Source organism: Homalodisca vitripennis, chromosome 4 (assembly GCF_021130785.1).
Source record: "Homalodisca vitripennis isolate AUS2020 chromosome 4, UT_GWSS_2.1, whole genome shotgun sequence".
Classification (NCBI taxonomy): Eukaryota; Metazoa; Arthropoda; class Insecta; order Hemiptera; family Cicadellidae; genus Homalodisca; species Homalodisca vitripennis.
This window is the reverse complement of record NC_060210.1, coordinates 64573864-64598073: the sequence shown is the minus strand read 5'-3', so window position 1 is coordinate 64598073 and position 24210 is coordinate 64573864. Positions and strand designations below refer to the sequence as shown.

The following is a 24210-nucleotide window of genomic DNA, read 5'->3' as shown; positions in this document are numbered from 1 at the left end:
ACATTGCTCCTGGTCCACTAACCAGACCACGGCCTGAGTCAGGCGCGGCGCGCGCGCGGCTTCTCTCGCCAAATGGGGCGCCGGCATTACAACCGTCTGTACTGTTATAATGGTCTGTACGAGTTGTATAGACAACTCAAACAAACATTTCTTGGGCTTGGAATAAGAGAGTCCGAATACATATTCGTTACAACAATATATACGTACATACAACCGTCTGTACTGTTATAATGGTCTGTACGAGTTGTATAGACAACTCAAACAAACATTTCTTGGGCTTGGAATAAGAGAGTCCGAATACATATTCGTTACAACAATATATACGTACATACAACCGTCTGTACTGTTATAATGGTCTGTACGAGTTGTATAGACAACTCAAACAAACATTTTCTTGGGCTTGGAATAAGAGAGTCCGAATACATATTCGTTACAACAATATATACGTACATACAACCGTCTGTACTGTTATAATGGTCTGTACGAGTTGTATAGACAACTCAAACAAACATTTCTTGGGCTTGGAATAAGAGAGTCCGAATACATATTCGTTACAACAATATATACGTACATACAACCGTCTGTACTGTTATAATGGTCTGTACGAGTTGTATAGACAACTCAAACAAACATTTCTTGGGCTTGGAATAAGAGAGTCCGAATACATATTCGTTACAACAATATATATACGTACATACAACCGTCTGTACTGTTATAATGGTCTGTACGAGTTGTATAGACAACTCAAACAAACATTTTCTGGGCTTGGAATAAGAGAGTCCGAATAGCCTACATATTCGTTACAACAATATGTACGTACATACAACCAATGCATCTGTTTTAGACACAAAAATAATAATAAATTTAAAATTTAATTTTATATAATCCAATGAGCGTAATTAAAATTTCAGATATGTTAGTAGCACAGTTTTCTAAATAGTTTGAGTCACAACTTCTGTACTCATCAATTTTGTTATTGCCTGTATGTCCAACAGCGCGGTAACTCTGATAGCTAGTCTTTGAGACTCGAAACTTGAGTTCGACACTCGAAAGAACGCTATTTATTTTGGAGTCAAAAGGTCAGTAAGGTTACGATCAGACAAGTTATGACGTCATATAGGTATTCAGTACCTTGCTGGTTACCATACATGGATGTATAGTTGTGTATTTTGTGTCGAGCCCTCCGATGATCCGTTGTATCGATTCATTTAGTTAGATTGAAGAACACGCACTAAAATCTAAGTTCAGTCCAACGTAACAACGATATAATTATACCATAAAAAAGCTACAAAACCGTAAAAGCAAACATGTAGTTATGTTTTCTAATGGCGTTAATTATTCTCGATAGCTAAGACATGACTGAAGCAACCAACCAGCTCTCCTGGATGCGTGTGCTGCTGCTATAGACATGGCCATAAATAAAGAAATGCTGCACAGTCGTATCAGTTTTCTTCAGCGAATCAGATATTTATCACTAAGAGAAAATATAGATGTTTCACCACATGGACTTTAACAAACTCCAAAATATACCAATTGCTGCAGGATGTAATTTGTATATTTGTACTATAAAGTCTATATCCTCTTTTCTATATCCCTGCATATATTATTACGGTCCTCTCATTTCTTGGACCAATAATTATTTTGCTCGCTCGCTATTCTATAGGACATTTCAGCCGAGCGCTCAAGTTATAGAGTAACGAGAGTCTAAACGATGGAGTTACTTTCTCACTCGATCGATGTTTTCAGCCAGGCGTGTGTGAGGATGCGGGAGACGGTTTGTGGGGAGGCACAAACGGTCGCGGACACAAGCCTCGTTGTTCCCACAGTCCGACCCTCGTCAGACCCGGCAGGGACCACAAAAAACGGACCCCGGCCATTGGGTGTTGGCGCTTGACGGTGTGGCCTGTTCTGTTCTCGTCTTCGGACTCCCGCCTCGTTTTCGGTTGGAAATAATTCCCGAGACAGGAATGGTTCTCAAGAATAACGCTTTGCACATTAAATTTGCGTGCACAACTGTATAGAACAAGGCAATTAACAGATGACGAACAAAGCTTTTTATTGGATAGTTAACGGAACTCTGCAATTAATTAACAGACATTTCTGAGTTCTCCGGTTCACATCGGAAACATTCCCTACTCAATTAAATCCCAGCAATATTTCGGCCTCGCTGTGAAGATGTCAAACCGAAACTGCCAGTAATTCAGTCTGTAAAGAGTTGAAAGGGCCGGAGGTGATTGGTTGAAGCACCAACCACTCCAACCAACGACCAATTGTCATCAATGACTTCTTTATTACAGGTTGTCAGCTTTTTGTCAATTTCACGCTATCTTCTTTGTGGAAGTTATTTTCTTTCTTTATCATTTCTAAGGTTTCTCTCATTTTCGTTTTAACAATGGACGGTTTTCGCAAGTACATTTGTTTCGACAAATTCTATTGCGTGTTTTGTTGAGTTCTGCTACTACCGATCTTTTCCGTATATTCGCGTTTCGTAAGTCCAGTGTGTTCGCTCTCTCGTGTGGTGGATGTCAACCGTCTCGTCTCTCCGATGTAAATTGAACCATTCTTTTCATAGACACTATTCAATTATGTGACCGGGAATCTAGCTAGTAAATCGTGCAAAGCGGAATAGAATTAAAAATTCAGAAGTGTCAATTGTTATACCCTCAGCAGTTTGTGTTCTTCATTTGAACTACTACGAACTCTTTTGTCTTTATACTTCTCTTCTTGTTTACCATTCCTCGGCCGAAACTACTATGACCCTCGCTCAGTTAGTGGCGTGGTTTATACCAAAAACAAATCAATTATATTTTTACCAATTTACAGTATGTCGACGTTATTGTTATCGTCAAGAACAAGACGTTCTTATTTTTTATCTTGAATATTTATTTTATTCATACCCCACACCGTAATTTTAGAGTAGGCCTAACGGATAGTTAAAACTGTTTCCTTAACGTGACACACTTCGACTCATTTAGTTCAAAGTTGTTTTTAATATTACAACACTTTTTAATATAAAACTAGTATCCGGCAACGATTTTAATTATTAGGGAAGGAACAATGAACTGCGAAAGAAAGGTAACAAAATACAACCAAACCTTGAACTTCCTCACCTTGGTTTCTATTCATCTATGACGGATTTTCTTCATTGGTAACATCGCATGCTGTCCAGGAGGTTCAATCAGTCAGTGACCACGCTAAAATTTGTTGAGAACTAACTTACTTTGTCCACTAGTATTCACTCACCATGTATCTCCATGTTGCAGATGACCCTAACGGCAGTTTGTACATGCTGTGCGGAGTTCTCATCGCCATGTTGCTGGTCGGCCTCATCATTGTCCTTCTCGCCGTCACTATCAGGTCAGTTGTAAGACTTTGATCAGGTATACAGTCTTAGCCGTTATAGCTGCAGTGGCGGCCGTCTTAATTTAGACCCTATAAGAACAATGTTACTCGAACATTTTTACACCCTCACCTTTAATCGTAGCAATATGGGAGATCGTCTTATTTTGAAGATATTTCTAATATGCATCAAAAAGCTTTTCATTTCGCAAGTATTTTTATTGCCTCGTCAAAGAATCTCAAATTGTTTTGTATTTGATTAATTTGACTTTGAACGATCAAAAAGTACTTTGACTTGTCAAAAGTAGTTTGACAACGAATGTTCAAAAAGTATACATTTAAGAAAAAACTACAACTATCTTTAGGTTACGTATTTTCCTTTAGGATGCCCAAAAATTGAGACATCGCCGATAATTCTACGATAAAAAATAAGAGCGTGAAAGGGTTGAGATTTTACATTTTTCTTATGGCGTAAAACGCATTTCTCTAGAACCGATTCTTATGGAAACTCAGAAACATTCACGTCAGTCCTTCTCTGTCGATTTTTGCCTGTACTAATCTCAAGAGTCTCAAAAATTCGATCGTCCATAACATGAGCGGTTTTTCATCCTTAAATAATAAAATTTCTTCGCCAGTAAATAGTAAAGGAATAAATGACAAAGCAAATCTTTGTGGTAAAAAGTACACATTCAATTTTAAAGTTGGTTTCATAAATTGTAGGAATGTTCTTTTAAAAACTGTGTGGAGGAAATAGAACTGAACTGTCCAGTGAAGAGCATGAACAGTACATATAACGCGTAGAACAATTCAAATACATTACTTCCCTCACAGATCTCGTACATCGCAATTCAGCAGCGATCAACACGTAGCAGAAAGTGCTTTCGTTGTTGGCCAGGTGACAGAAAAAGGTACGTCTTTAATGAAGCCTTTCATTTTCAACGTAACAGGCATAAATTTTAAGTGGTTTATAATACTTTTCACTTTTGTTTTTAGTTTCTATCAGTTTGATTGAATGAACGAAATCTGAAACCTTAAAAACACAACTGTGTAAATACAAACAGATAATAGTTTTAAGGTATTTAGTTATTATTAACCAAGTATAGCTATTATTAAATCAGAAGTTTGGGTATTGCGTCTGCACTAAGGCATTGCATTTTAAACTGTTAAGTATGTAAAACAGTGAAGTGCTATTACTAAACAGCAAGTGAACACTACGCCGATTGTAGGTTTTGAAGCATCCTTCTTACTATCCTTTGTTTCGAATTTTTATATGACAGGAAATAAAATTTCTTCCATAAAAAATAAATTTAAAGTAATGATTGTTCGCAAGAGAATCTTCTATCACCTGTCCCATAATCTGAGTTTAGTAAACGTCTATTATGTAATATATATTTTATTCATTATTATATTAAATCGGTGGAATCCATGTAGATAGATAGCAAGAAGGCTCCATTTTCAGTATATATCAATGTCATTGATTGCTTTTTAAACCATTTCACGTTATTGCGCATAAAATTAGTTTAATTCTGGATTCTGCGAATATTTAGTATAAACAGTTCTGACTTGGATAGTTCTAAAACTGGCATCGGACGTTAATTAGCAACCGCCGTGGTGCACGTGGTGTTATTTGTATACAGTATAGAACGTATACAGTACACAGCATATCTAGTGATCCGCCGATACTGTGCCAAACTGCAGCAATAACGTTCTCTTTTTAGCCAAACCGCTTAAGTCGGTGTCGAAGGCGATGCTCACTAAATCGACATTTTCTGACCCATTTCCCGAGATCTCGTATCACTGAACAGACGTGAGGCAAGCGTATAAACCCGCTGTTCTGGACCTAACGACTAGACTCATATTTTTAGTAGACCTTGGACCAGAGCCAGTTCAGTGGTGTGTCATAGTTGCACCACTTCAGCGCAGTTTTGGCCATTTTCAGTCGTACTTGTGCTTCGGGAACTGTCCAACTCTTGCGTCACACTTTCATAATCTCTGGTTAAACAAGTAAATAAGATATTTACTAACAAACAGTGGCGTCGCTAGATCCCGCCTTTAGGGGGGGGGGAGGAAGGGGTATATCTGATTGGAAAGCACACCCCAGTCTGATTCAAATTAAAACATTTAACTACTGTATTTCAAACAAGTTGGATTCCTGTCGGATGTTTTATTTATGTTTAGTACTCGGGGGGACGTACCCCCCCCCCCTCATAGTTACGCTACTGCTAACATGTTATAATACAATTATAAACAAGTAATCTCCAATAAGTTGAAAATCTTAACATAATTTAGTGTAATAATTCGTTATAAATATTTTATTGCACTGGTTTTACGTTGATATCCATCCTAAACACAGAAGGTAAAGCTTCAAATGTGCGCAGTATCTCTACATACATTAGCTGTTATCTAGAAAAACAGTTTTGTTTGTCTGCAATATAACGTTAACCTTTGTCACAGTCTTTTAAACTGTTATTATTTGTTTTCTTTATAATATCTGTGTTGTGGCTTCTCTTCCTCTTAACGTGTTTTGACCTTTATATTTTAATTTGTTTTTCTGTACGTATTAGCTCGTGCCAATTGTATTAATAGAATTTTGCGTTGTTGGTTTACTTTATGAGTGTTTGGATTATTCAGACATTGCCAAACTCTAGTGTTTTATGTTACCACTGTTTGGTCTATATTTGTTTTTTCATAAACTTAAGTGCCAACAACACCGGTTTATAGTTATCTATGTTACGTTGTTCGTTTTATTTCTACTAATAATTGAGCCTTTTAACCACGTTGGTACTAACAACTATTGCAATCACGTTTAACCGAAATATACACATATATATAAAATCGTTGATGGAAAAAATAGAGATTGTGTTGTGTAATCTTTTGAATACTCGCCCAGTAAATAAGAGAACCAGGTTTAAGATGGTGCAATCAGAATACGATTGGGATATTTTTTTTAATTTTAAAATCACAGTTCTATAGGCACAATTACATTTTTGATCCTCCACGAGAAATTGTAAAGAAGTAGTAAAGTTGGGAAAATTAAGAACCAGATTTAAGAAATATATTATTGAGGGTAAAAAACGTTTATATTTCAGTATGAACATGAGTTATAGTTTCAATATGCAACTTGATTTGATTTTCCTTATGATTTATTATTTATAAAATTTCAAGTTACAATTCAATATAATTTAATAAATGACATGATTTACTATAAAATTGTTTATGAACCAATAATTGTTATAAACACAAATACAGCAATTCCTCCAGTCATCTTTTATATTCACGCTTTAAAAAATTCGCATCCTTATCATCAAAACATTTATCTTTGGACATGATAAACTCGGATGTGTTTCGTGCTTCAATCCTTAAAACAGTTAGTTTAATGATGAGTTTTGATGCTTTTTGTGTATTTTTCTTAATTTCAGCAATTTTTAAAATTTAAAATAGCTGTAACTAAATATTTGTTTAAAAATTAAAAGAATTATTCCAAATAAAACCCAATTTACCACCTTAAACTCCGTCGGAGCAAATAATTTTCCTCGTTAATTCTTTATTTAAATTAAATATGGCCATTTCCACTTATTAGACAAACATTAAAATTATTTTTGTACTTTTATTTTGAAACTTCTCTCCCTCCACTTGATCTTACAGCTATATTTAACTAACAGCTGTTGTGTGGTGTCCACCGCCAAACAAAGCGGCTGTTCGCTGTTTTGGCTGCCACCCAACTACTAGAGTTCCGGTGTTACCTTCCCTTGTGGCGCTTACAGAAATACAGCTGTTGTGATTGACTGGCGACGTCATACCCGACATCGCTGCGTCGTTCGCGTCACTTCTGACGTCACAATCTTCCCCACCCTTGGTCACAAGGTGATCTGTTTGTCCACATCTGTTCCGGTTCACGTGGGCAGGGAGTTGCGTTGTTTGTGTTCATCCCGTGGACGGAGTATTTCTGAACTCGGTGGGAGTTTGCGCTGGTGTACGAAATGTGAGTCGTCGCGTGTTTTAAGTCGGAGATTGATGGTAGCTACCTGCTGGGAGGTGTTTTGGCTGAAATTCAAGGAAAGCGCAGAATCAGGTGTCTGTCAACACACGCCCTCGTGGTTTTAAAATTTGTTCGGGTTCCTAGATACGATTTGGCGAAATTGAAGATTATGTTGACGTACTACGGGTCAAACAACTCCAGACAAAACATTTCATACTTCTTATAATCTTCTTTCAAATATTGCATTTATATCACAAAGTCTAACTTGTTTTCAGTATTATTATTTTTCTTAAGGTCATAATAGTCAAGAAAAAGGTATTCAATCTGTTCACTTTACATGCAGGGAGAATTTTTTATTTCAAAAACTTAAATTGACATTTCTCTCAATACTTTATACAGATGGCACTATTTCCAATTTTAATGTTTTTGGTTTAAAAAAGCAGATTATGAAGGGCATGAAACAACAGTCTCCAATACGTAATGTTTATTTTGTAAAACGTGAGGTAAAATTTGCATTCAAGCACAAAAATATGTTTTGCAATTAAAAGCGAATGTTGTTTACCAAAGCTTACTTCGGAGAACCAGTGTTATCGTGCCTCTCCTTTACTTGAGTCACATTTATCTTTCCACGTTAACTCCTTTGTGCATAATTACTCTTCAATTACTTTTTGCACGGTTAAAATCACCATTCATACCTGCAACTAAGTCTCTTAAGTTCACCTAATGAAGGAAAAATTCACCGGTACGAACCAATAGAAGGGAGAGAAGAAGCGACAATGAAGCAAATTAGGCGAGAAACGAGACAAACAGTCGCACAAATGAGGAGCACCTCGCACATCTTACGGCGTGTTAGCATTAGCATGACTCCATCCAAGGCCTTCGCGAGCCTGTGATAAGGTTTTGTTAGTTAGCACGGGCTTCACGACACCACCACCAACATGGAGCGAGTCGTCAGGTCAGATTAGGTTAGGTTAGGTTACTTTAGAGGTTATGTTCTCCGCGTCAGCTGATTTTGGAGCGTTGTCTGGAGACAGGGATTTAGGAGGAGTTAGTAGTAAAACTTGTCATATAATGATAAGTGACGCGTGCTTTTCTTGAATATTTTTAGGGTCTTTATAGATAAATAGGAATTGTTCTCATTTATGTGGAATAAGATGTAGTGATGCTAGAAAAAGTTATTTCCGTAAAAACTAAAATCAACTGGATTTCTACTCAGACTCAATCTAGATTTATAGTCAGTCAAAATTTTAACAAAAATGCGAAACCATTTAGCTGATATTTTATACTATAGAGGTGGAGTTTTATCACTCAAATATATATCTTGTGCCAAAACTCAACCTTGTTTGATTTGACGAAGTTAAAGATATCTGGTTGATTATCGATGTCATTTGAAAGGAGTGTAACAAGTGAATTTTAATTTAGTGTTAAAGACAAGATTTTCGTCCAGACTTATTTTAATATTTGTTAAATTTTATACGTGTTTTTCCATTTTAAGACACATATTTGCTATACAAGACTCAAAGAAGATGAAACATATAGTAACATTTTCTTACTTATAAACTTCAAGGAGCAGGTGTCTAATTTATATACGCCATTAAGTTTGTAAGCTAAATATACAAACATAAATGATAAATGAGTTGATCTCTCATTCAACGGTACTCCAGTCTAATTTATCCCAACGGCAAATAGCCACGTGACCCGTCCATCTCTCGTATTGTAATGACTATATCCTGCCAGGCACATGGACTACAAGACTGAAGGACTTTCTCTGCTGTCGGCAGTGATATTTCGCGCAGAGGAACCTTCATGGGATGATTATTCTATGTTATATAAGACAATTTGATTGTGAAAAAATATGTAATAAATCGCTCAAGCATTTATCCAGTATATTTATTTGATCATTATAATGTTGTGCATATGATACGTTTTTTCCTGTCTATGTTACACTGTGACAATTTAACGTTGATTATCACTAAATTTGGAAAATACTGGGCCCTAAAATACTAAACTAAGAGGTACGTAGACTTTTTTGGAAGTCAAAGAAACGATACCGTAAACCGCTGCACCAGACCGGGACAGCTAGCTTTGAAGAAGTATAAGTTCTCTATATACGGTATTTCTTAGGTACGTCCTCACTCTATCGTAGTCCCCAGGGAAGAAAGCGAGAAAAGCCTACCCAGATCGATCTAGAGTAACGATCAAGAGCAGATAGATACAATCTACTGGAAGATCCTGAGGCTCCTCCTCTGGAAAAATTACCATATGTTGCAGAGTGGTAGTGTGTTGACTCAAAACGCATTTTATCCGATATTAGCTGTTTTCCTTTGTGTATACTACCAAAAAATGATGATATTTTCACTAACGACGAAAACTTTTAAGAATAGTAAAGACATTGCGTTGTTCTTGAAATTGTTGAGGTCCTCCCCCGTAGACACTAGTCACGGGGATACAGTCACGGCTCCTTAACTGAGAGATCACGGGTTCAAATCCCGGGAAGGTCCATCATGATAGGAATAATAGCCACAGTGATTTAAACAAGCCAGCATTGCCTAAGAACTGAGGCTTAAAAGAGAGAAAAAAGACATTGTTAACAGGTTAAGTCAATTATGCATTTTCACTACTTACCGCTTTTTTTATATTGTTTTATTATGTTTTTAAAAATTGTGTAATATTATTAATCATAGTATTTATTTTATGATGTGGTATTCTGAAAAATAATGCTCAAAACTCGTGAAGAAGATGTATTTTTTCAGTGTTTGTCTAAAGATCTCAATATAAAAACAACAGTTTTCCCACTAGTTGTGAAATATACTATTTTTAATGGTTCATATTTTTTTATTACTTTTACTTACTTGTACTTGATGTCATGTTCCAGTTGGCCTGGTTAACGGCGTTGGACGAGTCATTAGTGCCCTAGGAAAGGGTCACGGGGGGGGGGGGGGGTTGTGTTAACTTTCTGTTAAAAACTCTGACAATGAGTAATAACTTTTTTTTATTAAAAAATCTTTGAGTTCACTCTTGAATTTTGTTTACAGGAATTATGTTTCTAATGGAAAAGTGGTAGTTTTTGATAAATTTTAAGACCTGAGTAGAGTGGTTTTGTTTCAAACATTTTTAGGTTATGCTGCTCAGAATACAAAATGTTTGTTTTCTAGTATTGTACCTATGGGTGTTATTAACAAATTCAAGATGGTTGAACTTAATCTAGTTTGCCATTTCATAAATGTAAAGACTAGGTATAGTACAGATTTTCAGCCTTTGAAAGTGTTGCTTGCAATGGGCTTGAGGGGGGCAGTCTCAGCATTGCTCTGATTGCCTTTTTTGAAGAATGAAAATTTTGCTCAAGGCTGACTCCTTTGCTCCCCACAGGGCGATTGAGTAGGAGATGTGCGATTCGACCAAGCAGTAGTAGACATTTTTCAGGAGTTTCAGATTTTTGAAAGCACTGAGGCTTCGAATGACAAAGATTCCTTTTGAGAGCTTGCTTTCTAATGCCACCAACTGCTCAGTCCAACACAAACCCTCGTCCAACATCACCCCCAACAGTTTTGCTGTTGAGGTCGTTTCCAACTCAAACATCACCAATACAAATGACAGGGGCTCCTGAAAGCTCAGTTTTGGATTTTCTTTGCTGGGTCTGAATGACCATGCATTTTGTGTTTTTTCTGGGTTGAGTTTGAGAAAAATTTTGTGAAAAGAATTGGGCAAGATTATTGATTTTGAAGAGTCAATTTCGAGAGCCTCCCTACTTCTTTGTTTGGTGATAAGAGTGGTATCGTCTGCAAAAATGAAAAGTTTTTTTCGGGAACGACATCTGTGATGTCATTTATATAAATCAAAAAAAAGCAATGGTCCTAGAATTGATCCCTGAGGTACCCCACACTGGATCAGTTCAGGGTTTTGAGCGATAATTTTGAATTTTGTTGAATTTTGACTCGTGTTGGATCTCTACCACCTGGAATCGGGTTTCTCAAGTATGAGGAGAACCAACCCAACTCTGGATTTTGGATGCCCAAGGAATTCAATTTTTGGGAAGAGTGTGTCTGCATCGACACAGTCGAATAGGCCTTCGAGAGAGATCGGCATAGCAACCATGAAACGATTTCCCCTGCATCAACTGCATCGATACATTCGTTTATGAAATCAATGAGTGCCAATTTTGTCGATTTGTTTTTTTCTAAAACCATACTGCCTGCCATCCAAGAGATTATTATCTTCTAGGTAGGCAGTCAGTTGGTCACAAACTGCTCTTTCGATAAATTTGGAAAAAAAATTGGTAGGAGGGATATCGGGACGATAGTTGCACACCTCCAACCCATCCCCACCCTTAAAAAGTGGTCTGACCTTGGCCACCTTGCAACCGTCCACCTTTCATACACACACCATTCAAGTCCTGTTGATGTTTTAGGAGAAAAAGTTTTTAAACATTTTTTCTCAATTTTTTCTTCATTTACCAATTCAAATCTATTAAAAATCTTGTCGGTTTTTATGTTTTATAATAATGTTGTTTGTTGCAGTCAAGTTCCTGCCTGATGGTACTGGCAACATTTACAAAATAAACTGCTAATTATATCACAGTTGTCTTTAGGATTTTTTAATACATTATTCCCTTGACGTAAAATTAAATTTTTAGCATGAGTGGATGTAGAGGCTCTGTGCTGGTTTACAATTTTCCAAGATTCTTTTGGTTTGTTTGAGGCATTTTCAATTCTCTGGTTAAACCAGGCTGCTTTGGTATCAAGTATACATTGTCTATATTTATTCAGTGAGCCTTTGTATATTTCTTTATTTTCAGTATTTCTAAATTGTAAACCAGTGATTGTGTAATGTTCGGACCATTTCAGCTTTAAGTGTCATCACCTCATCGTTTTTCCACTTAATTTTAATATTTTCTTTTAAAAATAGTTTCTTTTTCCGGGACATGAGATGTTAAAGTAATATAAAAAAGTGTCAACAAATTTTTGATATTTTTTTGTGTGCGTCATTTTCATTTAATACTTCCATCCAGTTTTCAGTTTTTAGTCTAAGTTTCAGTTCCTGCAAATTTTTATGTTTGAGGGATCTAATCTTTGATTTTTTATTTTTCAGTTTGTCTTTATGGTTTATGTTTACCGTAATTTCTATTGCTTGGTGGTCAGATATTAGTGGTTCAATAATATTGCTGGTAGTGTGATCTAAATTTAGTGAAAAAGTTATCTATACAAGTCGCAGTATTTTCAGTGATTCTTGTAGCTGAGTTTATTTTTGGTTTTAATCATAACTTTTAAAAGCATTTTTTTTAAAAGTACGGCATTGTTGTCATTTTGAAGAATATTTATATTATAGTCTCCTCCAATTACTATTTCGTTTTAAAGTCTTTGTCGATTTAATTTTTTGAGAGGTACTGGTTTAGTTTTCCAATAAAAGTATTTATGCAACTGTCTGGGACTTCTGTAGATACCAGCTATCAGGAATTTTTCTATTCCGGAGCCAATTTTTATTTCACAACATTCAAACACTTTATTTTCCAATAAATTCTTTCCTATGTTCGAACGGATTGTTTTTAGAATTGTTTGTTTATTTCTGTAAATAGCTACTCCACCCATTTTTCATTGTTTATTTCTCTCATAGCTACTTTCCAAAACAAAATTTTGAAAATTTACCATATTGATTAGTTCAGAGTCTAGCCCATGTTCACTAACAATAAAAAAGTCAGGATTTTCTTATTCTAGGAAGATTTCAATTTGACCCATTTTCAAAAGAAGACTTCTTACATTTAGGATGGACTGATCTTTAAATTTGTAATTTGATTGATTTTGATATTTTTTGGTTTAGTGTGCCAAATTTTTTAATTGTTTTCTATTTCTGTTGTGTTTAGTTTGTTTTTTTGATTTTGACAATTTTGATTTCCCATTAAACTTATGTAATTATTTATTAGGCTACACATGACATCTTTACCTGCCCGGTTCAAATGTAGGCCATGAGTGGTGTAACAGCTTCTATTCAAGCATTGAGTTTAAGCTTAGATATGCCCATTTTTCTTTTTGGTACATTCATGTTTTATCTTTTAGTTTTGTTCTTGAATTTAAAGGGATTTTGGATACGTCATCAAACCTGAAAGGCGTCTCGACCACAGGACGTCTCCCTTTCGGATGCCGGCCAACGAGTCAAATTTTTTTGCGTCAGACCGAGATACTATCCTCGGAAACTTGGTTTGTCCCCCCCCCCACTACTACCAGTAAATCCGCAGGACTCACCCCTCGGCCTCGCTTGCATGATCGATCAAAAAAGAAAGAGGCTTTCCCGGAAAAACAACTGGCTCTCACTTCGGCGTCCATTTCACTCTTTATTCTGCCATAACAACGTCTGCCATGGCTGTCCCCCACAAGGTGAATTTTTTTCTTTCTACCCGACCCCCCCTTTTTGTGTTGACTTCCCCTCTGAGCTCCGTTCCTCTTATCTCCAAGTGGAGGGAATTCCACCATTGGTAAGTTATCTATCTCGGTAGCACTCAAAGTCTCAAAGTAGTTTGAGGTTCTGAGTGCCTGGTCCCCCGTCTCCGAAGTAAGCACCCTCCCCCCATTGACAACTCTCCGCCAACCCTGTTCATCCTTTGATTTTTCGTTTGTAAAAGAAACCCTAAGTTCATCGATCTCTCTTTCTTTTAAGATCAGCGCAGACTTGAGTGACTTGTTTTCTTCTATTTAAAAAACTATTTTGATTGCTTAAAACTAATAGTTCCTTCTTATAGTTTTCAATGAGAAGGTCTGTGTCAATATTTTTGAAATTTAGGCTATGGTAATAGTTAATACACAGTGGGCAGGGCCCATTGGTCACCTTTCCTAATATTATTAAACAGAGTCTTTTTTAATTTACTATACTCTCTTTGCGAGTAAAACCACTTATCACAGGCTATTGAGCTGCATTCGCTGTCGTCAATCTGTAGTGAGCAGGCAGCGCATGTCATAACAGTCATCCTTGGTCCTAGCCTAAGTAACTTACTACTATTTGTTTGCTAGCATAAGATGTTAAAGCAGCAACTAATTTTACTACTAATGTGCAGTCAGTACAAAACCAAGAGTGAAATAGCTCTGGGGAAAAAAAAGAAAAACCCTGTTTTTGGTTGCTTTTTATAGGCCCCCAGGCTAGGCCAAATGACAGTTTGCTAGGTTTGAGAATTTGATTTGATTTTGAGACTTTATTTTGAGACGTTATTGTTGATGGTTTTTTAATTTAGAACTGTTTGAGCCAATTAAATAATTTAGAAGGGATTTTAGGTTCCTTTCGGTTGAGGTAAAGTCGTGGGCATCGGCCAGGATAGGCTATGGGTTAGAAGGGTGGGTATTGCGGTGTTACCTGGGTTACATGTGTGTAGGATGGCCACTTTTCTTCAGAGGTAACTTCTTGTAGATGAATGTTGATGAGTTTAAGATGAAAATTGATTTATATAAAGCACTGTATTTCACTGTAGACATAAAGACTGAAACACGTTGACTTCTAACCTCAAAAGTCGGCAACCGCCCCTCTACGTGATTTTGGTGGAATAAAGTCGGAAAGAAGTCAAGATTTTTAGTTCAGAGTTCTTATTACTTTGTATATTATTGATTTAAACACAGAAAATATAAAACTTTTGAATAATTTAAAAGATTAGAGCTGATAAAAAGACAGCTGAAAAATAGAGCTGCCGACACTCCTAACCTTTAACTCGATCCAAATAAGAATATTCCTTAATAAGAATATTCAAGAAAGGAATGTGTAAATAAAAGAAAGCAATATTTAAATAAGATATTATTAAATTTTACCTTCAAGCTTGCAGAGAAAAGTTATTGTGTCTGTGGTTTTAACCTCTCTGCTTATACTTGAAAGAGGATATCTAGGCCTGTATCAGACTTATATTTTATTGTTCCTTTCCCTCTTATAACTAGTTTCTTATCACTTACTTGTACTCATTTAATTGGAATTATAATTATAAATATACAATGACCAGTATCATAATATTAGTTTACTTTTTATACCTACGGTCTTCTTCCCATTGCCCCACTTTTCACTGAAATGGACATATTGTGTCAAAATTTTATGTTTCATGTGTATGCAACTAAAAACCAGAGAAAAAATAAAGAATTGAGAGATGGTTCGGATGATAAATTTCTTACTAAATGGGTAAAATCGTATTTAGAAAAGTGGTAGAAAATTAAATAAAATTTTTAATTTTACTTGCAACTACATTTCATATATATTACTCGATCTCCAAAAAAATTGTTTAAAAACTTACGAACACAATAACTACCGTAATTTAAAATCAATTCAATCTTCGAATTTTATTGCAACTACATATACGAGTACCTTCAGAAGTTCGTTAGTATTCATTAAATATTTTTGAAACTCCGGATAGTCAGTTTGTAGACATTATTTACCGGTGTTAATGCTAAATTATATACCACAGTTATAATATATGGTAATAATATACCACTAAACATCATGATGCAGTTAAAATTCTTGATATATTTAAAATTATAGTTTTTTAATACTCGGATCGTTTACAATAGTTTTTGGTCATATAAACATTTTGAAGTCTCGTTAAGATGACGGCCACTCAAAGTTTTGAGTAGTAAAATAGCGTCAAAATGAGTTATAATAATTTTTTTTTTCTTTTTGAAATTACAACAAGCTCAGATGCGTTTAATATTTCAACACGAGTGTTAAGCCTTTTCAATTAGTTAAAACTTCTGTAAGGTGTCCATGTACGAGCCGCACTGTTTCACACGTTTTACTCAATTATTTCATAGTATAGATTATCCAATAAAATAATTTTAAAATCGTGGTTTATACATTCTTGCTATATTTGTATCTTTACGCGATAACCCCCTTGCTATACTAGACAGATTAATATTGCGAGACATTTTTAGAAAATACAACTGTGCCAACAAACTTCATTTACGTTCCTTGCAGGGTTTCAAGATCGTTGTACGAGATGTTTGAAAATAATATGGCAATCAACAGTTGTTATATTAATTCATTTTCAAAACTGTCACTCATCAAGACAAACACACATGGTCTCTCCTGGACTTGTCAAAATAGATACTTTTTTCTTTGTAGGCCTTGCATTTAACTCGGGAAAGCCATTAATTCAATGACGCCTGAGTGAAGGCTCAAGTGGGAGTGTAGGGTTGTAAGTACATGCAAACACTCAACGTTTATTTAGCTTCAGTGTTCAACAACAATAGATAACACTATCTCTGAAACAAATAGTTAATGTCCTTCGTAGAATTTTACATGGTTATATTTATTTATATGCATTACATATATAAGGTAACGAGTCTAGGAGTGGTTTCAATCAAGGCTTTGACACCTGATTAGAGACTGTTTCCTTTGTTCAAGGAAAACACCTTGCCTTGCTTTAAAATGAAAATTAAACTGCACATATACTTTCCTAAGTAAATTGTAATCGTGGCAAAATCACAACGGTATTGTTTCATGCAAATGTTCCAAATAAAACTGTAAATTAGTATAGTTGAAAGGTTTACAATATAAACATTTCCATGATCTTTTCAGCTATAGTTGATGATTAAATTTGTGGAATGCGAGCGTATTCAAGTGCCTAAACAAGGGTTTTTGGTTATTCAAAAGGTTTCAGAGACCAAAGTAATAATAGCATTGATTCAGAAATGGTCACAAATTATCAGAATGGTATACATTTGCAATGTTCTATAAAATGTTTTAACACACGTACAACATGCAGATCATGTCTGCCCGAACACTTAAGTAGAGGGCAAAGTTCATATTAACCAATGACAATAGATGCCAGTCATTTAGCTCATATCGGATAGCTCTAATTATCAGGTTGTAACAGATTGTTGTTACTTCATTTATTGACCGTAGTACAATATATCGTCCACATGTGATGAGTACTGTAGTTAACACAATAGAACCTTTTATATACAAGCGTAAATATGTGCGACTCCCTAACTCTAAGGTATAACATAAAATAATGTGCCATCGCAGGAATAGATACAAACAATACATTTGTTTCTTGCCTGTGGTCGCATTTAGAAAAAAACACGTTTCTACATTAAAACTATGTTATTTTCAAACTGAATGTTAGAGCCGTACTAATAAAATTTAGCAATTATTATATCTAAGATTTAATACTTATTGTTTTATTATTTATACTAACGTACGATTAGTGTGTGTTACTGTGGAATATACTCTTAATATAAACAAGTATATACAGTCTTATACATTCATGAAGTCTCAATATATAATTAAAAATTGAAATTAATTAATTTTGGTAGCAAACTAACGAATTTTGACAAATGAATTTATAAATATCCTATTCCTATTTACATTAGAAAATTGTGATATTACTAGTAGTATTTTATTAAATTCTAATAGTGTTTTAATCATCTGATTAACAATTTTTTTTATTCATCGGGAGTAATTATCATTTTATATGTATATGATCCTATTGTGCTTATATTTTGTAAGAGGGGGGTTTCTAAAATAAACACAGTAATAGTTTTGATTCCAACAGACAAAAAACCGATCTTACCTTCACCTTAGCGTAAGGATAAGGTTGCGGCTCACTATCCCAGAGGTCAAGGGTTCGATTACCCGGGGAGGTCAGTACAAATTTACAAGTCGCTTTGAACCGTTCTTGTAAACACGTTAACTATGATTAAAAAATACGGGATTATTGGCATAGAGAAAAGCGCCTTCAAAGTAACCATTCACAGTTTATGCTTGAGTTCAGGGGAAGGCGTGAAGTCATACAGACACGCTTATCTTTTTGTGTTATCCAATACGCTATACCAAATATTTTACTTTGATTGTACGTTTAGATTAACGTTTAAATATTTGTTTTTGGGTAGGCCTAAATTAGCAGGATTTTTATAGATGGGAGATTGTTTATGACAGTTCGATGTAAGACTTGACTGCAGTTTATCCTGTGATATGACCAGGCTATTTCAGTACTTCAGTAACGCCACTGATTTCGTAAATGACCAAAGTATGTCAAACACTGTAAAAAATATGTTTCATTTTAAAAAATTGTGCGATCTGTCGTCGGGTTGCTGAGTAAAATCTTTAGCATTTCCCAAAATCTATCAATCGTATCTAAGTAGAGTCTTGTGGAGCATAGATACGAGTTGTAGCTCATAAATTTATATCATAGATTTTCCCAGGGCTTTCTCTCAAGAGAAAGAGAATGAAATTTAATTTATGGCGTGCTTGCCAGTTCTGTTTCTCTTTAATATTGAGACACTAAAAAACTCCTTATGAGCTCAATTTTTAACATCTAACAGTGAGCTTATATGAGTACATAGACAGTGCATTACATTACTTAATGTTTGTATTGGGAAAATTGAAATAAAGTAAAACCTCCAGTCACCGAAGCCCGGTCTTTGTACGTTCGTATGTTTAGAAGGGGCGCGTGACCCGGGGAATAATGACCTAGGTATCCAAAGAGGTGAACATGACTGGCGTCAGGGGTTTACGGTGCAAGCGATCTGCGACTGGAAAGCCGAGGTCAGATGACTTAATGGGCTGTAACTGTGACCTGGACCTTCCATCGTCCTAGCCTCTACCTCCGTGCTATCGGGTAGTACGGCGACTTTCACGGTGGCCCGTCTGGCCTTCCCGTCTGCTGTCACTCCCGGTGTGGCGGCTCTTGCCTGTAATCTTGCTCACCAGAAGGTGAAGACGTAAGAAGTTGTCCTGCCGAGAAGGAAGTGATGTCCTTCTCCCTGCCGGTATATGCCATCACGATTCTCCTTTTTATATGATATTCCGCACTGTGACCAAACTCTACAGTCTAAGACTGCTTTTATCTCATCAGGTATTTCTTAGAACCCATTTGTTAAAATAGTGGCTTTCAAAAAAGCCCACAACTGATGTTGATATGTTTGTCTTTTTGAAGTGACTACTTCTTTTGGCGGGCTATGGATGTATGTTTTGCACGAGGGGGAAATGGTAAGGCAGTAACGGGACTAACTGACAGTCACTTCTGTCCTGCGCCTGCCTTCCCATTTTTTTCTTTAGACAAACATAAAAGCACGGTTATTGGGATGTCTTTCTTGCTCTCTTTTTCAGATGGAAGAAATCCTCATACGAAACAAAATCATAAGGCAAACATATCAAGGTCATAGTGCAGAGTGCAGCCAACAGTACTATCTATTTAACGCAGCACGACAGTACATGAACTGCATACGATCACTTGCAAACTTGAGTTACCTAAACCTCCCAAAGTAATATAAAGATGACATAATATTCTATTCATACCGCCGGCAGGTTACAAAAATTGACCAAAGAAGCTGAATGACGGTGGAAGTTTGTATGATTTGACGATTTCTCTTGTAGAATGATTATGAAGAGTTTAAACAATAAACTAATAAATAAGGCCATCGTAATAATCTTTATGATGTGAAGTGGCTGAGCTTTAGCGAAGCGTATCGCTTGTTGGGCTGGAAAAATGCCATTTCTGTCTGTCTGGACAATACCTCGAAAACGAACTGAGCTATATATGTACTAGAAATTTTGTATGAAGCTTCATTTATATTAGAAAAACACTGAGTTCGATGATGGTGCATGTCACTCCATGGGATTTGGATGAGCGATAGCGAATATATTTTTACATTAGTGTTATGGGTAACCATTGATGGAATCGAGAAAATAGCTGAAATAATACATTTTTAAATAACTCTGTACAATCACATGAGATTTTAACAAGTGACACTTTTGAATAAAGTAGAGTAAAAAAAAAATATAGTAGACTGCATCGGTGACAATATTTGACTTCAAAGCACCCTTACTTTGTAGTACACTATAATTAGCACTTGCCGCAACTTTTATATGAACTCTGCTATAAAACCTAACTTACTTAACATAATTGTGATTGTGTCATGTGGCAAGTTATCTCAAGTAGGATTTCATCTTGAACTTTGTATGAAAGTTAATTTCTACATAGATAAGAAAGAGTTCTATGACGGTGCAAGTCCAACAATAGACTGAGTGTCATTAATGCCTATCACTCAGTAGGCTGACACAATTTTTGTAGTGTGTCACAATATACGAGATTTGAAATTTTCCATGCAACCTTAGCGAAGCCTGTTAGGTGCAACGTGATGTGGTGTACCCAAACCTTTTTTTAACAAGTATGTATTAACAAAGAATATCCCAGAAATTTTCTTTCAGGATATGTTATATCCGGATTTTTTAAAATGTGCATTTAAGCGATGTAGTTACTTTAGTACGATCGGAAGAAGCCCTTGATCCAGACGACAAAACACATTTCTAGTTTTTATGCGACATCTTTAAAATCCCTATCAGAACCTCAGTCGGTATCCGGATATTTTTGAGTGTGCTTGCTAGACTATATCGTTAACGTGTAATAAATAATCCACTGGATATCTCTGAAATATAATTTTTTTAAATCACAATTTACAGTATTATGAAACCTAATCATTTTTCTATTAAAGAAAAAAATGTCTGCTTTGTTTACAAATGCTAATTTAATTTCGAGTGCCATTGTTATTGTTTTGTTTTGTATCCTGACTACCCATCCCGGCCTCGAATGCTGATTGGTCGGTGCCGCAATGATCAGCCAATCGCGCCAAGGAGACATTGCATAATGTCAATTGCGACCGCATTCTCCAATTGGAAATTGTTAATAATTACATCATTCATTGATTATTGCCCTCGGATCGAGCAGAGGTCGTCTCGGATGCAGTCTACATTTTTGGGCAATTTACTCTTGCCAAGCAAGGAAATTGTTAATACCTACATCATTCATTGATTATTGCCCTCGGATCGAGCAGAGGTCGTCTCGGATGCAGTCTACATTTTTGGGCAATTTACTCTTACCAGGCAAGGAAATTGTTAATATCTACATAATTCATTGATTATTGCCCTCGGATCGAGCAAAGGTCGTCTCGGATGCAGTCTACATTTTTGGGCAATTTACTCTTGCCAGGCAAGGAAATTGTTAATATATCTACATGAGTCATTGATTATTGCCCTCGGATCGAGCAGAATTCGTCTCGGATGCAGTCTACATCTTTGGGCAATTTACTCATGCCAGGCAAGGATATTGTTAATACCTACATCATTCATTGATTATTGCCCTCGGATCGAGCAGATGTTGTCTCGGATGCAGTCTACATTTTTGGGCAATTTACTCTTGCCAAGCAAGGAAATTGTTAATACCTACATCATTCATTGATTATTGCCCTCGGATCGAGCAGAGGTCGTCTCGGGTGCAGTCTACATTTTTTGCGCAATTTACTCTTGCCAGGCAACGAAATTGTTAATATCTACATCATTTATTGATCATCGCCCTCGGATCGAGCAGAGTTCGTCTCGGATGCAGTCTACATTTTTGGGCAATTTACTCTTGCCTGGCAAGGAAATTGTTAATATCTACATGAGTCATTGATTATTGCCCTCGGATCGAGCAGAGTATCTATCGGTTGCAGTGTAAATGTTGTGGAAATTTACCCTTGCCAGGCAAGGAAATTGTTAATACGTACATCATTCATGGATTTTTGCCCTCGGATCGAGCAGAGTTTCTCTCGGTTTGTTTTACATATTGAGGAAATTTACCCTTGCCAGGCAAGGAAATTGTTAATAATTACATAGTTCATTGATTATTGCCTTCGTATCAAGTAGAAGTCGTCTTGGATGCAGTCTACATTTTTGGGCAATTTAATCTTGCCAGGCAAGGAAATTGTCTGTGAATACTAATTCAGAACATTTATTGGCGCATGTAGTACTTAATATTATAGAACCAACACAAAAACACTAGATGTGAAATTTGAAATTTTCTTACTATCAACAAGCAAGCCATTTTATTACATTAAACAGCCTACTTTTTAAAATAAAAACGTTTTCTACAACATTTATGACATAATGTTTTTAGAGTGTTTGTATTATTTTTATTGATAAATTAAAAATAATATAATGTTAGTGTATTAGTAGCTTTATATACTATAGAGCATAAAAAACTGTCCATATGTTGTGTGTTTATTGTAAAATATGTGATTCTTTTCTACAACAAGTAACTAAAAAATAATCTCTCTGAAAATATTCAGAGTTTTTAAAAATTTCATATAATCTTCTTGGCGGAAGAATTTTTTACATGTTCTCCATGATTGGAGCCTCCAAAACTTATTATTACCAAATGAGCTTTAATAAACAAGGAGTTATTATTAGAAAGTAATACATATATGAGAAACCTTGATAACAATTTCCTAAAAAAAATTCTGAAAAATATAGTAGTTTCTTTTAGAACTCATTGAATTAAACTCAACTTAAAATATTTGCTCCCTAAAATGTGAAACTGATTAATACATATCGCTCAATTAAAAATTCCAAAAATTATTAATATAAGTTTCAAATCACCTCTTGAAATTTTATAATTATTTTCTTATTTCAAAAACATTTTTATTAGCCGTTTTAATGTCATTGTTAAAGACCACACCCCTCCTCCCTCCATAGCCCGGCGACTACGAGACTCTTCCTTGATTATACTTGATTCATTAATCTAAACTAGTCCATAGAACCTACGAGAGAAACGATTTCGTAAAACACCGTCGCCGTCACAACTTTGTAAAGAACATTTCAAATGCCAAAGTCTGATGAGGCGCAAGAGGTACTCGCTGGGTTCGTCATAGAGGCGGCGAAGCTAATTCCATAATGCGAGAGAACCAATTCTTCCGAAAACAACAACTAAACAAACATTTTCAAGATAAAACATGATACTTTAAATATAAATTAATGTGTTGTAATTGAATTTTTGGTGTATTAACTGAAAGTGTTTTAACTATTGATTTGATATTTCTTATCCTGTTAAAAACTTAAAGAAAATGTTTCTAGCTGAATTCCTTGTATTCTTATTCTTCGGGGAAAAAATGTGTACTCTTTTATCTACACAAAAACTGCATACAAATTATTTAGACCTTTTTCGGAATTTATAAGCACATGTTCAGAAAGTGCATTCGTGCTGTAAAACAAACGACAATTACAAAACCTTACACACATTTTATACGTTTTCTAAAACCCCGTAGAATGTTATCAATATTTTCACAATAGGCGAAATATTTTCAAAAAAAACTCAAAACGAGTGTTTATTAAAATAAGTAGAAATATTATTAAAACCCCGTAGAGATTAAAATTAAAAGTTTTCAATTAATGCTTTGTTTTGTAGCCTTGAAGGATACCGCATTTGCTGGGCGTTACACTAGAATAGGAAACGCTCCGATGACTGCCATGGTTATGCCTCCAGTTAATGAAGAGGTGGCAAATGTGATTAAGAAAACGCTGATCCAAGCGCGTTTCAGACCATTCACAAAATTAATCAATTCTTAATTTCTAAATTAAATGTTCCCAATTCACTGAAAGCTGTTAGTGTATAATTCAAGAAATTATTAGATAGATCTAAAATCATTTTATCAGCAGCAGTATAGATTCCGAAGAAATAAGAGCACAATTGAGGCAGTGACGAACTTTATTTTACTAGTTCTCGATGGACTGTGGATAGAAGAGAACGTGTGATCAGCTTATTTCTTGATCTCTATAAAGATTCTAGTTGTATTTGTTTCACCAAAGGAGTGTGATATATATGGTCCTCAATAGAATTGGCTTAAGTCTTGGCTCTAAGACATTGACCGTGTATGTAGATCGTCATGTCTAATAGAAGCTAAAAATACTTAGATTCCCTAAGGGATAAATTATTGGATGTATAGGCTACTATTTCTAATTTTAGTCCATTAACTTGAGTTCGCTTATTCAGAATGTACAGGTGATCTAATGTGTTGAATATTTAGCATTGAAACTTTTGAGTATTCAAAATATTCCAAAAAATCAGCCTGAACTCCAATCCGTAAGAAACAGAAATTATAAATTTTTATATTCGGCAGCAG

The 24210-nt window shown here is 35.5% G+C and overlaps 1 protein-coding gene across 4 annotated transcripts in view; it reads left to right on the top strand.

Moving 5' to 3' along the window:
* LOC124359413 overlaps nt 1-24210 on the top strand; it is a 466804-nt gene that overhangs the window by 312302 nt on the left and 130292 nt on the right. For all 4 annotated transcript variants that reach the window (XM_046812141.1, XM_046812143.1, XM_046812142.1 and 1 more), the window contains one exon: nt 3264-3357. In XM_046812141.1, the coding sequence (XP_046668097.1) occupies nt 3264-3357 (94 nt within the window). The remainder of the gene's footprint in view (nt 1-3263; nt 3358-24210) is intronic.